At 48.4% G+C, this 16510-nt stretch overlaps 1 protein-coding gene across 1 annotated transcript in view; it reads right to left on the bottom strand.

Annotated features, from left to right (window-relative positions):
* The window catches only part of arhgef10 (Rho guanine nucleotide exchange factor (GEF) 10), a 243031-nt gene that overhangs the window by 107103 nt on the left and 119418 nt on the right, over positions 1-16510 (bottom strand). The window contains exons 10-14 of the mRNA XM_052024835.1: positions 9071-9179; positions 5460-5603; positions 4876-4988; positions 1726-1803; positions 385-564 (exon numbers count right to left, since the gene is read on the bottom strand). Coding sequence (XP_051880795.1) covers positions 385-564; positions 1726-1803; positions 4876-4988; positions 5460-5603; positions 9071-9179 — 624 coding nt within the window. The remainder of the gene's footprint in view (positions 1-384; positions 565-1725; positions 1804-4875; positions 4989-5459; positions 5604-9070; positions 9180-16510) is intronic.

Genomic DNA, 16510 nt, shown 5'->3' with positions numbered 1-16510 from the left:
CTTCACCCTCTGTCCGTTTCTATGTGATAGGGTGCGACAGTATCTCCATTTCAATTTGCCCCTCCATCATTTTATTCCAATTTATAGTTTTTAAACTGTTACCTTGTCAACTCTGCTCTGCTCCCTATCACAGACACTTCCTCTGTTCTCTCCAGCCTTGCCCTCTCTGTAACTTCAAACACTCCGTCTTCTCACTTTACCAGCCCTGGTAAAGGGTGCTCGATCTGAACCACTGACCCTGTTTCTCTCCCCACTCATGCTGACTGACCTCCTGAGCACTGCCAGCATTTGCTGCTTTTGAACGGAATACATTTCCTGAACAAATCCCCCAACATCACTGTCTCTGCTTCGACAATCACATTGCATTTTCTTTTCTGGACTTACCGAGGCAACAAAGACATCTCCAATCATCTCAACCGAGTCCCATTCGGTCACTCGGCTGGCTAAGGCAATCTGGAACAGCGAATGGCACTGAAGAATCTCCTTTATTCGGTAAAATACCATTTTGAGTTTCCGTTCACTGAGTAGTTTTGGATCCATTTCTGAAAGAGGCTTCTTGTATTGCTGTGGAGGGAGAAAGGCTAAACAAAATCAGTACCAATTTCTGCAAACAGTTTCCAACTGGAGCGAGCTTGGTATCCAGAGCTCAGCACAGTACTCTGCACTGGGTATGGATACTTAACAGTCAAATGACTAAAGTTTCTTTATCTCCCAGCGCCCAGAATGGCTGTGAGGGGATGAAGCAGGGCATGCTCCATGTTCTCACTGAGTTACTACAGAGAGTGGTGGACTCAGTCATTTCCACCACGGGTACAGCTCTCCCCACCATCGAGGTCTCCAGAAGGTGACATCCATCATCAGGGACCCCACCATCCGGGCTGTGCCCTCTTCTCGATGCTGCCATCAGGCAGGAGGTACAGGAGCCTGAAGACCCACACTTCAAGGTTCAACAACAGTTTCTTCCCCACTGCCGTCAGGTTCTTGAACCCACATGAAAACCCCAACACTGCCTCAAACTGTATTTCTTTTTCTCTCTCAATCTTGCACTGGTGTCATTATGTTTATTTTGTCATGTAAGTTATGTGTAATTTATGTTAATTTAAGTTTACATTAACTTATGTCTGTAATGTACTGTGTTGCTGCTGCAAAAAGCTGATGTTCACGGCATTTATGCCCTGGGGATGTCTGCCTAAGTCTATAAACATGAACTTGAAGTAACTCCCACATTTATAAATAACTGTCTGTTATTTTCAGGTACTTTAGCACCTAATAAAGTTCCACTGGTGACTTTCATTATTAATTCTTTCTGACCTGCCTGAAGCTCTCGTACTACTGATGGGCTGGGCTGACAAAAAGAAAGTTTCAAGTTGATATAAACTCCTCCCAAACCTCTGAGGATGTCCATATGACTTTTACAAAAGCAGGAACATGTGGGAACCATTTGGCAGCACAAAGACCCCCTTGGCATTTAAAGGCTTTGTAAATGACTCAAGCTGTACAATCTCACAGTTCATGATGTGAACTACTCAATGAATTTCCTTGTTCTAATCACTCCCAGGTTACCTTGGCAGAAATCTACTGTTAAAATAAAATCTTGACTGGTTGAAATGCTCCTGAGGTTTAAGCACAGTTTCGTTTTGGATAAAAATTCCTAGTGACGAAGTTGATCTGGAAGCCAGTTTGGAAATGTGAATGGGAAGGCGAGTTCCTTCGAGCCTCACCTACCTCTAGAATTCGCTTCAATGCATCCACGTAATTCTTCTCACTCTCAACAATGGAACCAAGAATATATCGCCGGATCACCTGTTCAAGAGCAAATTTCACATTTAAGTTGGAATATATTAAAAATGCCATTTCAACTCTGATTCTGAAGTGGAATAAGTATTGCAACCTACAACTTCTGCAGGACAGACTCAATGCCCATAGCAATCATACTGTTTTTAAAGCTTAGGTTAAATTTGTGTATGCCTCTCCTGTACATAAAACGGTCACCTGGGGGCTTCATTGTTTGGAAAACATCACTGTATCTAGATCCGTAGTGGACTGGATCTCAAAATAACAACATGGAGTACAGGAAGGAGATAGAAAGCATAGTGGCACGGTGTCAGGACAATAACCTCTCCCTCATTCTCAGCAGGACAAAGGAGCTGGTCATTGACTCCAGGAAGCAGGGTGGAGTACACGCCCGTGTCAGTATCTGAGCTGGATACGGTTGAGAACTTCAAGTTCCTAGGTGTAAGTATCACCAATAGCTTGTCCTGGTCTAACCACATAAACACTACGGCTGAGGAAGCTCACCAGTGCCTCTACTTCTTCAGAAGGCTACAGAAATTCAGCAGGTCCCTGATGACTCTCATCAATTTTTACAGATGCACCATAGAAACCATTCTATCTGGATGCGTCACAGCTTGGAATGGGAACTGCTCTACCCAAGACCACAAGAAATTGCGGAGAGTTGTGGACACAGCCCAGTCTGTCACGCAAACCAACCGCCCCTCCTGCCTTGGGAAAGCAGCCACAAAAACTTGAGAACACGTATCACCAGGATCAAGGACACCTTCTATCACGCTGTTTCAGACTCTTGAACAGAACTCTTATACGCTACAGTTGATCTCCCAATCTACCTTGTCGTGACCCTTGCACCTTATTGTCTGCCTGCACTGCACTTTCTCTGTAACTGTAACACTATATTCTGCATTCTGTCTTCCTTTGTACTACCTCGATGTACGGAATGATCTGTCTGGATGATATGCAAACAAAAGTTTTTCCCTGTATCTCGGTACATGTGACAATAATAAACCAATTACCAATACACATCCCTTAAAGAAAATACCTTTCCACAAACTAACTAGGTGTGTGATATCTGGTCACTTTTCATACAGTACACAGAATGGTAAAATTTGCTGTCCAGATTGTGAAGTTTGAAAATGCTGCCAAGCTTGAAACGTGCAGCCTCACCCAAGGCCATGGGTAGTGGCAAAAGTGGCTTCACTATCGAGGGAGTGTCAGTGAACACATGTGGGGAGTCGCCCACAGATATAGTCTTCAGGTGTAGATATCTTGTATGTATTGGCATTGGTTTATTATTGTCATTTGTACCGAGGTACAGTGAAAAGCTTGACTTACATACCGATCGTACAGGTCAACTCATTACATCAAGTTTCCTCCCAAGTTACAGAAAATTGCAAATTTCCCCAGTGTGTCGATGAGGGATGGAACCTGCGGGGTGTGGATGGGAATGTGGGATTAATATAAATGGGTGCTGGATAGTCAACGCAGACGTGATGGACTGAAGGGCCTGTTTCTGTGCTATGTGACTCTATAACCCATTCTCCAAGCTGCTGGTTCCTCACAGTCCATCCACCTGTCCCTGACCCCCACACTCACTCTCCACCACCCCCCCACCTACCCCCACCCAACTGTCCCCACCCATCGAGTCTGCTCCGCCATTCGATCATGGCTGATTTATTTTTCCCTCTCAACTCCATTCTCCTGCCTTCTTCCTGCAAGTTAACCTTTCGGGAATCCTGCACTGGGACTCCCAAGTCCCTTTGTACCTCCAATTTCTGAATTCACTCCCCGTTTAGAAAACAGTCTGCGCCTTTATTCCTTCTACCAAAGTGCGTGACCGTACACTTCCCTGCGCTGTGTTCCATCTGCCACTTCTTTGCCCATTCTCCCAACCTGTCCAAGTCCTTCTGCAGACTCCCTGCTTCCTCAACACTACCTGTCCCTCCACCTATCTTTGTATCATCTGCAGACTTGGCCACAAAGCCATCAATTCCATCATCCAGATCATTAACATATAACATGAAAAGTAGCGGACCCAACACCGACCCCTGCGGAACACCACTAGTCACTGGCAGCCAACCAGAAAAGGCCCCCTTTATTCCCACTCTTTGCCTCCTGCCAGTCAGCCAATCTTCTATCCATGCTAGTACCTTCCCTGTAATACAACAGGCTCTTGATCAACTGGACAAGTGGGTAAAGGAATGGCAGAGGGAATTTAACTTGGACAAGTGTAAAATGATGCATTTTGGAAGTTAAACCAGGGCAGGACTTGCAGTGAATGGCAGGGGAGTGTGGTAGAACAGAGAGACCTTGGGGTACAAGTTCATACTTCCCTGAAAGTGGATGCACAGGTAGACAGGGTGGTGAAGGCGGTGTTTGGCATGCTGGCACTCATTGGTTGAGGGAATGAGTAGAAGAATTGGGACATAATGTTACAGTTGGACAAATGGTTCATTGGGCTGCACTTGGAGTATTGTGTGCAGTCCTGGTGGCTGCACCGCAGGAAAGATGCCATTACACCTGACAGGGTGCAGAAAAGATTCACCTGGACTGGAGGGCTTGAGTTATAGGGAGAGACTGGAGGGGCTGGGACTGTGTTTTCCCTGGAGCGAAGGCAGCTGAGGGGCGACCTGAAGGAGGTTTATAAAGTTGTGAGAGACAATAGATAGCCAGAGTCCACTTCCCAGCTAGGGGTGACTAAAACTTAGAGGGCAAAGGTTTAAGGTGAGAGGGAGGAGGTTTAAAAGGGATCTGAGGGGTAAATCTTTCACACACACAGTAGTTGGTGTCTGGAATGAGCTGCCAGAGGAGGAGGTAGAGGCAGGAACAGGAACAACATTTAGAGGCATCTGGACAGGTGCTTGAATGAGCGGGGCCTGGAGGGATATAGAATTAATGCAGGTAAGTGGGGTTATTTTTTGATAGGCACAATGGTCAGCATAGACACGGTGGGCCAAAGGGCCTGTTTCTATGGTGTACAATCAGTGCCTTGGCGCATTCTGGGACAATGTGACAACCCACTGCCTTTGGCCTGTCAGTGCTCAGAATCATGGTGGAAACTCCTTCAAGATTCCTCAGAAGTACCTGTTGCTGTGTCAGCCCTTCAGGCATTGGTGTCATCTCTGGCTCTGGATGCTTGCAGTCCACGTCAATAAAGAGATTCTGCTCCTCTTCATCCAGGCACCCCAACCGCTGATCTGGAAGAAACAAGCAGCAAATGCAGCTGACAGGGTTCCAACGTATCACACAGTGAGAGTTGGAGAGGTCGGGGCAGTGTCTGTAGCGCTGATGTCCCTTCAGCTGTAGCACTGAATCACCTCTCAGACACTGAGAAAAATAGGATTCCCTCAAGATGGTCCCAGATTGGGTTTTAAACAAGTTCTGTCACAGAGCGTTAAACTCCATGTTGCAGGCACGTTTCCAGAACTGACACGTCCTCCCACTTCTTGGTTAAACCCCTTCAGATGCCAGATTAACTCTGTGGATGTGTCACGGGTGTACACCAGGGCACACGTCGTGTTTTGGTGTCCTTTATTAAATTTGCAGTCTCAACCAGAACGCGACCAGAAAAATGCCGTTTCTCAGTGCCAAGTGTGAACATTGGGAATCCGCAGGTCAGTCATAATCTGCATGACGTGAAGGTACTCTGTCCCTGGAACATGCCTCACCTTTCATCTCTGATGAGCTGCAATTTCTCGCATGGGCTTTAACATTTCCATTGCCTGCAAAGGCCATTCTCCAGTCGATCACAGTCACCACATTAAGCAGTGCTTCTATTTTTGGCCAAATTAACAAGCCGAGAGAGGAATATTCTATTAGGAAAAGGGAGTTGGTTTAGGCTCTTTCGGTGAAGAAAAAAAATTGCGATGAGGTAGACCGACTCAATTAATACACACTAATTAAACAATACAGGTTTTCTTTTTCTAAAAGAAAGCACAATGCCGGCCTCCGCAGGTCAGAACTGTTGCCCAAGGATATCCCCAAACATATTCAGCCCTTACGTTGAAGCACAGGTAAGTTGCATTACTCAGCTTACGTTGTGCAGTTATTCGTTACCTGGGCTACCTTACCCCACCATGCACCATGGACACCGTGTGCTGAAGTACAGGGCGACGTAGATGGGGTGAATGTGCACAGTCTTTTCCACGGAGTTGGGGAATCAAGGGGCATAGGTTTAAGGTGAGAGGGGAAAGATTTAATAGGGTCCTGAGGGGCAACTTTTTTTCTACTCAGATGGTGGTCCATATATGGAACGAGCCGCCAGCGGAAGTGGTTGAAGCAAGTACATTAACAACATTTAAATGACATTTAGACAGGTGCACGGATAGGAAAGGTTTAAAGCGATGTGGGCCAAACACAGGGAAACGGGACTTGCTTAGATGGGCATCTTGGTCAGCATGGACCAGTTGGGCCAAAGGGCCTGTTTCTGCGCTGTATGACTCTGACCCTACAGTGCAGACACCCCCTTCTGTGGAGCTGGACACTGGGCTGTGTCACTGCCCAGGTCCCTGCATCACAACTCATCAAAACCTGGCAATGCTTCTTCAACTACCCTTGGATTTTCTTACTTACTCCGTTCGTCTTTTCTCCCAGAGTGTCAGAGGAACCAACTCTACTATTTATTTCATCTTAAGTTGCTCTAACAGACAATCTTTGTAACTCCCAGTCCCCTGGTAACACAAGACCTCTTAGCTGTCCCTGCATGTCCGGCCAGATCTGTTTTGTGGTGTGTAGGCCATCCATCCTCTCTCCCCATTCTGGCCATGGTTCACACCTCCTGCTCTGCTGATTCTATTGGAACCAGACCACTGGCTCCCCATTGTCCCATCATTGGCCCATGGACGGCTGATGTTCATGATGGCTTCTGCTCAGGCACACTTTCAATTATTATCCTCAGTTTAAAACTGCACACTTAACTGTGCGTTCTTTGGGTCTGATCTCTCCACCCCCAACCATGCCTTCCCATCTGAAAATGTTGCCGCTACCCAAGTCCATGTCACTGCGTGCAATTCTGGTCACCCCGTTACAACTGTGTGCAATTCCTGTGAGTGTATGGAACAAGCTGCCAGAGGAAGCTGTAGAGGTGGGTACAGTTACAATGTTTAAAAGACACTTGGATAGGTACGCTATAGCAGGGATATGGGCCAAACATGAGCAAATGGGATTAGCTTAGATGGGAATCTTGGTCGGCATGGACCAGTTGGGCTGAAGGGCCTGTTTCTGTGCTGTATAAGTCTATGACTCGAGAAGTACACCAATGGTGGACTGACAAAGCCTCAGACCATCAGAAGGGTTGTGTATCTGGGCGGGTGTTAAAATGGCCCACTGCTGCCCTTGCAACTCACGAAGAGGGGCTCATGGTGCTACCTTGGCGATTCTTTCAAGTATCCTGACTGATATTTAACCCTCACCCAATGTGACAAAAGCAGATTACATGGTTGTTATTGCAGCCTCTTGCTGTGTCATCCAGGCCTTTCCAACATGCCAACAGCTACCAGGAATACACTTCCTGGGATGAAAACCACTTTGAGTCAATCTGACACCAGGATAAACTTGATGGAAATGTAGGTCTTTCCTCAGCTAATTGTTGCCGGTCCGTGTGACAGGCAGCCCGTAGCTGTTGCTGGTCAGTGTGACCCCAGGCTGTGGCTGTTACTGGTCAGTGTGACAGGCAGCCCGTAGCTGTTGCTGGTCAGTGTGACCCCAGGCTGTGGCTGTTACCGGTCAGTGTGACAGGCAGCCTGTAGCTGTTGCTGGTCAGTGTGACCCCAGGCTGTGGCTGTTACTGGTCAGTGTGACAGGCAGCCTGTAGCTGTTGCTGGTCAGTGTGACCCCAGGCTGTGGCTGTTACCGGTCAGTGTGACAGGCAGCCTGTAGCTGTTGCTGGTCAGTGTGACCCCAGGCTGTGGCTGTTACTGGTCAGTGTGACAGGCAGCCCGTAGCTGTTGCTGGTCAGTGTGACCCCAGGCTGTGGCTGTTACTGGTCAGTGTGACAGGCAGCCTGTAGCTGTTGCTGGTCAGTGTGACCCCAGGCTGTGGCTGTTACTGGTCAGTGTGACAGGCAGCCCGTAGCTGTTGCTGGTCAGTGTGACCCCAGGCTGTGGCTGTTACTGGTCAGTGTGACAGGCAGCCTGTAGCTGTTGCTGGTCAGTGTGACCCCAGGCTGTGGCTGTTACCGGTCAGTGTGACAGGCAGCCTGTAGCTGTTGCTGGTCAGTGTGACCCCAGGCTGTGGCTGTTACCGGTCAGTGTGACAGGCAGCCTGTAGCTGTTGCTGGTCAGTGTGACCCCAGGCTGTGGCTGTTACTGGTCAGTGTGACAGGCAGCCTGTAGCTGTTGCTGGTCAGTGTGACCCCAGGCTGTGGCTGTTACTGGTCAGTGTGACAGGCAGCCTGTAGCTGTTGCTGGTCAGTGTGACCCCAGGCTGTGGCTGTTACCGGTCAGTGTGACAGGCAGCCTGTAGCTGTTGCTGGTCAGTGTGACCCCAGGCTGTGGCTGTTACCGGTCAGTGTGACAGGCAGCCTGTAGCTGTTGCTGGTCAGTGTGACCCCAGGCTGTGGCTGTTACTGGTCAGTGTGACAGGCAGCCTGTAGCTGTTGCTGGTCAGTGTGACCCCAGGCTGTGGCTGTTACCGGTCAGTGTGACAGGCAGCCTGTAGCTGTTGCTGGTCAGTGTGACCCCAGGCTGTGGCTGTTACTGGTCAGTGTGACAGGCAGACCGTAGCTGCCAGTAAGCGAGTACGGAGCGTGGAATGGAACTGAATCACACATGTCCAAAAGGTTACTGCAGCCAGGGTGATGGTGGAGACCATGGGTGTCACTGGGCTGAAGACAAGGCAAGGAGCGGCACAGGCTCTGCAGTGACATCAAAACCACACTGATGGCAGAAATCTGAAATCAAATCAGAAAGTATTGCAAATAACTGGCTGCCACGTAGCAAAGGTGGTGAAAGGAGACCTGTCGTGTCAGATCATGGAAAGGTTGCTGAACGTAAGTTTCTCTCTCTGCAGATACTGCCTGATCTGCTGAGTATTTCCAGCATTTTCCTGGTTAAAATTCCTCACTGTTTGGACTGGGATGGAGAGGATAGAGATGAAACCTTCCTCGAGAAATGAGCGCCTTTTATCCACTCAAAACTTGTCGACATTCGAGGATCATTTTCTTACTTTTCACCGTCGGATCAGTCCCAGCCCCCTGCACAGTGGTTACACTGCCTGAGATCACCACCGCTAAATGTTGCTTGCACTTTCCTCTGTGGCGTCCTTAGCTTCAGCCACTCACCTTGATACCTGTGCCGGATAAATGAGCGGCCTGTCTTCAGCACGGCAGCTTTGGTCTTCTCTATTCCATCTTTAGTGCCTTCCTTTGCAGTTTTCATCAACTGTTGCATCTGCAAGTTAACACAGCGCACATTGGAGTAAGTATTAGAATGATGAGAGGTATCCCTTCAACACCTTTCACCTAAAGTTCACCAACACGACTCTACAAGGACTCTGGCTCGGCTGTGTGTCTGTGCTGAGTTGTCAGGTCCGAGCCAAGATTACCAGTTCGCTCTGGCATTGTGATGAGCTATCCATGGTTGTAGGTTGCACCAACATTCAGCCTTGCTGTCAACCAGCACTGCTTGGCCTGAGACTGAACCCTCCCAGCCAACATCTCCCTCCACTGACTCACACCCTCTCCCACCCTCCAGCTGCCCTGCTGCCAATTTAGCATTGATTCCCTGGTCATATCCTTGTCACACCACCTCTTGTACTACTGTGGACTTGTCTCTGACTGTCTTTTTCTGCAGTAATGTCTTGTTTTTGTGCAGTCTTTTTTCTTACCTCCCTCTTCACTGTCTGATATAATTTATGTACAAATTATGTATAACTTATGTTCTGTGTGTTGTCTGTACCTGTGATGCTGCTGCAAGTTTTTCATTGTACCTGTACCTCCTCGTACCTGTGCACATGACAACAAACTTGGCTTGGCTCCAGCACGAACTGGAGCACGTCACCAACCAACCACCCCCATGACGAACATAGAACATAGAACATTACAGCACAGTACAGACCCTTCGGCCCATAATGTTGTGCCGACATTTTATCCTGCTCTAAGATCCTTTCTTCCCACATAGCCCCCCAGTTCTCTCCTCAGTCCTTGACATTCAGTCCTCGACTCCCTACGCTGGTTTACCCGTACGCTGGCCCATGGTAACCTCACTCATAGAGATTCCATCTGTAGACCCAGCGTTAACTGTCCACCACCTTTGGGAACTTCACCAAGGCTCCAAAAATTATGAACAATAGCTAATTGGGTCGTGGCGTCAAACATCAAGCAGAAATTTGCCTTCATTGGTCAGGGCACTGAGTACAGGAGTTGGGACGCCGTGTTGCAGCTGTATGAGACATTGGTGAGACCACACTTGGAGTGCTGTGTGCGGTTCTGGTCACCCAGCTAAAGGAAGGACGTCATTAATCTGGAAAGAATGTAGAAAAGACTCTCGAGGGTGTTACTGGGACTGGAGGGTTTGAGTTACAAGGAGAGGTTGGACAGGCCGGGACTGTTTTCCCTGGAGCGAAGGAGGCTGAGGGGTGACCTTACAGAGGTTTATAAAATTATGAATGGTGTAGAGAGTGTGAGTGGTCAGAGTCCTTTTCCCAGGGTAGAGGAGTCAAAAACTAGAGGATACAGGTTTAAAGTGAGAGGGGAAAGATTTAAAAGGGACCTGAGGGGCAACCTTTTCACACAGAGGGTGCTGGCTGTGTGGAGAGAGCTGCCAGAGGAAGTGATAGTGGGGGGTACAATTACAAAGTTTAAAAGACACCTGGACAGGTCCATGGATGGGAAAGGTTTAGAGGGATACAGGCCAAACACAGGACAAGCTCAGGTAGGCAACTTGGTCGGCACGGACCAGTTGGGCCAAAGGGCTGTATGACTCTTATGATTCTAAGATGGGAGATGGAGGGAGGGGGGAGCAACACTGGCAAGGAGGGAAAAATAAATTACAGGTCCCCCCAGGTTACAGCAGGGGTCTGTTCCTGTGAACTATGCACAACCCAAGTCTCCCAAATGCTCCCTCGCGTGTCGGGGCTGTACCAAAGTCGGGTGTCTGTAACCTGGAGAGCACCCGTATGCAGGGAAAGTTGAATGACTTTTGTTTCTGTGCCCAAAATAAAGTACGTGATATTGAAATGTCACGTTTTATTCACAACTGTTATTTCCACAGAAGTAATAAAACTGTAAAGTGAACATTTTGGAGCAAAGGGTATTGGGGAACTGAAGGTTCATAAAAATCAACCTTCCAAGTATAAGGCCACCTCCAAGTCTTAACAGCATCACCACTAAAAGCAACTGCCCGTTCGTAGGAAGTGCAAAATGCATCTAAATGTTGAAACAGAATAGCTGGGAATGCCAGCTGTAAGTCTGCCTGGGAGGATCGTTTCTCATCAGTAGCTGAAGCAGGAATCCATGAGCAAATAATAAACTACCTGGTTAGTTCCAAGTCTGGGAACGCTTGCTCTGAGTTGTTGGGGCCACTGCTCTGTGCAATGCACAATGCAGGGCCGAAGTGGAACCAACTGTGTGGTCATGGATGCACTCATTCTGAATTGGCAGCTAATGGACAAACCTTTTATGGTCAATGGACAAGAGAGGAAGGTGTTCTGAAAACATCTCAGTGGCTCTGGAGAGTTGATGGGTGTTAATTCACAACAGGGTTAAGGTCTGGCTGGATCTCTGAGACTGACCACGGACCATCTTGTGACTGAGCAGCACAAGTCACTGCAGCCCTTTGGTTTATGTCACACACAGAAACTTGACTGCTTGACCCAACAGCTTATAGCTGCAAACACAAGTTCGCTGCCCAGTAAGTGGGTCATTAGCAGAAAGACACTCTGATGCTGGAGGAACTCAGCAGGCCAGGCAGCATCCGTGGAGAAAAGCAGGCGGTCAACGTTTCGGGTCAGGACCCTTCTTCAGGACTGAAGATAGGAAAAGGGGAAGCCCAATATATAGGAGGGAAAAGCAGAGCAGTGATAGGTGGACAAAAGAGAGGAGGTGGGGTGGGCACAGGGTGGTGATAGGTAGATGTAGGTGAGAGTCAGTGATAGGTGCGGGGGAGGAGAGGAGAGCAGATCCCCGGGGGATGGGGCAAAGGTAAGGAGAGGAAGGAAAAAAAAAGGTAGAGAAAAAGAGAGAGGCCCATTCAGAATCGATTTGCTCACTCTCTTCATTTCTGTTGCTGCCGATTTTCCGTCTAATTATAAAAAATTAGCCCCCAACTACAGCGGAGATTTTCTACCCTCATGAAATGAAGTAAATTAACAGAAAATCCAACCTCGCACTTTGATCTGAGATGTTCTGAACACCCGTGTACTGGCGGTAAGTGATTAGTTTTCAATAGTTCAGGGCAACTGAAGGTGCAGCTTTTGTGTAAAGGATTAGGCGGACGACTGCAGCCACACACAGCAAACATCGACACATGTTCACTGCCCCCAACAACAAACCATTGTGTCTGCCACTGCAGAATTCATTCTGCCCACTCCCACAATGTAAATGCTCCACAATGAGGTGTCATTGTGCCCACACACAGAAAAATACAAAGCTCATGTGTTTTGTGGCTGACAGACACCCATTGCAAGGTAGATAATTAACAGTGCGAGGTATTGTTCATCATCTCTCCCTCGTTTACTGCAGTCTACAACGTATGAAATATTCTACTATGCAGCAACACCAACGTGTATGTGGTCACAGTGCTCGCAGGGACGGAATGTCGAGTATGGACTCATGTGAAACATTAAGTCCCTTTGACTTCCATGTAGAAAAGCCACTTGAAGATCCATTTTGTATCAGCTGGAGCTGAGAGAGAAACTAGATTTTAAACTTACTTCATGAAAGTTTCCAAGCCAATGGACAGAAATTGGTCACCCACCCAGAAAAAGAAACTGAACAATTTCCAAACACCACTTGGGGATCAGGCAAGGGTTGTCTGTTCTCACCGAGGTTCACATCAGTCTGACACTAATTATAGGATGTCCCATGAATGTGAACACGGACTTGCAGATTCTCACATGGGAACTGAGATTTAATTAGAAGGTGCAACACATTTTATTGATTGCCAAGGGTACATTTCTGCAGGTCCATAAATTAGTAAAATTGCAAGTACAACTCTCCATGCCAAGCTTTGTAGGGATTTGATTTTGAATATTTGTCATACAACCCTACAAATAACTTCGGGGGGAAAAAACAATCTGCTGGAGGAACTCAGCAGGTCAGGCAGCATCTGTGGAGGGAAATGGACAATTGACATTTTGGGTCGAGACCCTTCATCTGGGCTGAAGAAGTGAGGGGAAGGGGAGGGGCAAGAGCCGGCAGGTGATGGGTGGATCCAGGTGAGGAGGGGTGATGGGCAGATGGGGGAGGGGGGAGTGGGGATGGTGACAGAGGCTGGGAGGTGGGAGGTGGGGGTGACAGAGGGCTGCAGATGGTGGGATCTGATAGGAGAGGAAGGTGGAGCCTGGAACCAAGGGAGGGAGGTGGGGAGGGCAGATGGGAACAGTGGGGGGAGGGGACCCAGTGGGAGGGGTGTGTGGGCGGTGGGCAGATGGAGGGGGTGGGGGAGGGGGGAGAGACAGGGTGATGGGGGTGGGGGGGTGTGGGAGGAACTGGGTGGATCAGGAAGAGAGATTTATGGACCATACTCTCCCTGCTCTGTTTAGTTTTTCCCTTTTTAAAAACTCGTTAAAACTTTGATCACATTTTCAACCCTTCAGCAGACAGGGAAACCCCAGGGTCGCTGGGTTCAGGAGCAGGCAGAACATTGTCTCAGTCACAACTTGCACAAGGTGTACCACCAGTACTGGACGGAGCAGTGGGGGCTGTGGGGCATTGGCTGGGTGGATTGGGATTGGGGAAATCATCACAGACAACCTGGATTACCAGGACAAAGTGCTCTACGTTCCCTGCCAATCTTCCAAAAGCAGCAACGCCCACCAACAAGCTCGCCGCGTGCAGTCCTGACACAGAAACCACATCGGTGTGGCCAAGGTGACTCACCACATGACATGGCCACTCCAGTTTTCCAAACTGCCAATGGTGCCAAGAACCTGGCTTCCTGCTTCTGATTACTTGGGCAGGAAATGTCAGAACGGGTGCTGCACAATCCAGTTATTGACCTGCTGAGTTGAAGATTGGTTCATCAGGCAGGGACGTGGCTGTCCAGTGAGAGCCCTTGCTAGGGCTGAGGACAGATTCAAGGGAAATAGTGAAACATATGCGGCTTATTGTTCAACACATCAACACAGATGCTAATCGATACCGGACGTTGCCATCATGACAACATGACCTGCTGCTCTGTACAGGATTACAGTACGGCTTGTATCCCACACATGCTGTTAAACGTGCAGAGTACTACTGAATACTACGTATGACAATTAAGGAGGTAGCTGTCTTGTTCTCCATGTCACCCTCCAACAGAACAATCCCCCTCAACCTACCGTCTCACATGCCCACAAACCCCTCTTTTCACTCTTTTGATTTTTACTTAAAGGGGAACTCCCAGTGGCCAATTAACCTCCCAACTTGCACGTCATTGGGGTGTGGGAGGAATCTAGAACACCCAGGGGAAAACCATGCGGTCACAGGGAGAACGTGCAAACTCCACACAGACAGTGCCGGAGGTCGAGATTGATCTCAGGACACTGAAGCTGTAGGGCAGAGGCTCCACCCGCTGTGTCACTGAGCAGTTCCATGGTTTCAGGTATCTACACATATTGCAATCAGTTTGTTATTGTCACATGTACCAAGATACAGTGAAACATTTTGGTTTCCGTGCCATCCAGACATTGGATCAGTACATTATACACATCAGTACATTGAGGAACTGAAAGGAAATCAGAATGTATCTGCCTCCACAACCTCCTCCGGCAGTGCGTTCCTCGCAGCTTCTGCACCCTTTCCCGTTTGACCACGTCTTTCCTATAACAGGGCAACCAAAACTGTTCACAGCACTCCAAGTGCGGCCTCACCAACGACTTATACAACTGCAACATAATGCCCCAACTCCTATACTCGGTGCCCTGACTGATGAAGGCCAGCCTGCTAAATGCCTTTTTCACCACCCTGTCTACCTGTGACGCCACTTTCAATGAACGATGCGCTTGTACTCCTGGGTCCCTCTGTTCCATTACACTCCTTCGTGCTCTACCATTCACAGTACAAGTTCTACGCTGGTTTGACTTTCCAAAATGAATCGCCTCACACTTATCTGTATTGAAATCCATTTGCCACTCCTCGGCCCACTTCCCTAACTGATCAAGATCCCCCTGTTCTCTACGGTAACCTTCTTCATGAGAAGGTTGAGGGGAGGGAGAGAATGACTGGGGTGGGAAGATGCAAAGGAGGGCGAAGACCTGAGGGCTGAGGAACGTGAGAATGGACGGTCATCTTCTCAAGCCTCTCCTGATCCTTATCCAAACTCTGTACCAGCTCACATTGGAAGAAAGTGACATGAATCTGGATCAATCAACTCAACGCCTGATACTGTGGTGATTACTGGAATGTGGATTCAGCGGAAGTTCACTCACAGATTCCCTGAGAGTGGCTGGCTTCAAGAACATCCCTCCACTACACTCACCCCTCCCTCAATCCTCCATCCACGTCTTCTTACTTCTGCTTCAGATCCCAAACTCCTCTGAAGACTCTGCAAGGGCCTCTGGTGTCAGCTTCGCGGGTCGGCCTGTGCTAAGTTAGCTATCAATATAATGTCAGTTTATTGCCACATGCACAGGTACATGTATGCACAGGTGCAATGAAAAACTTACTTGCAGCAGCATCACAAGAGCAGCATTCACAAGAAAAACATAAATTAAACACAAATTTTACAAGAAAGAACAGAGTCAGAACAAAAAAAACATAGTCCATTGATGCAGAAAGTGGTCACAGTGTTGCTACACTGAGGTAGTGATTAGGGTTGTGCTGGTTGATTCAAGAACTGAATGGTTGAAGGGAAGTTGCTGTTCCTGAACCTGGTGGTGTGGGACTTCAGGCTTCTGTACCTCCTGTCCGATGGTGGCTGCAAGAAAATGGCATGGCCCAGATGGTGGGGATCTTTGATGATCCTGAAGATACCACCGATGGTGGGGAGGGATGTGCCCGTGATGTATTGGGCAGAGTCCACTACTCTCTGCAGCTTCTTACTTCCTGTGCATTCGAATTGCCGTCCCAGACCGTGATACAACCAGTCAGGATACTTTCAACAGTATATCTGTATAAGTTTGTTCGAGTGTTCGGTGACAAGCCGAACCTCCTTAACCTCCTGTGAGAGTAAAGACACTGGCATGCCTTCCTTGTGATTGCATCTATGTGCTGGACCCATGACAGGTAATCTGATATGTTAACACCCAGGAATTTAAAGCTTTGTCTTCCGTACGTGGTAGGTACAAGTAGCTGGGTTCCTGCTTCTGAATGATATGCAGGGGAGGAGGAGACTGCAGACAGAAGGAGAAGGGGAACAGTGGCTCACAAGAGTGGGTCCAATCAGGAAGGATGAGGATTGGAGATGTGTTCCCCCCCCACCTCCACCACCATAAAACAGCTCGTACACTCAGACTGAGAACAGAAAACTCCCGGATAAGTACTAGAGGTGAGAAATTACAAAAGGATATTGTTACACAAGGGACCATTATTGTTGAAGACCCAGGAGGAGGTGGGCAGGAACTGTGGCCACATGAGCGCCAG

Source organism: Pristis pectinata, chromosome 10 (assembly GCF_009764475.1).
Source record: "Pristis pectinata isolate sPriPec2 chromosome 10, sPriPec2.1.pri, whole genome shotgun sequence".
Classification (NCBI taxonomy): Eukaryota; Metazoa; Chordata; class Chondrichthyes; order Rhinopristiformes; family Pristidae; genus Pristis; species Pristis pectinata.
Note: the sequence above shows the minus strand (reverse complement) of the source record. Positions and strands in the feature narration are given on the sequence as shown.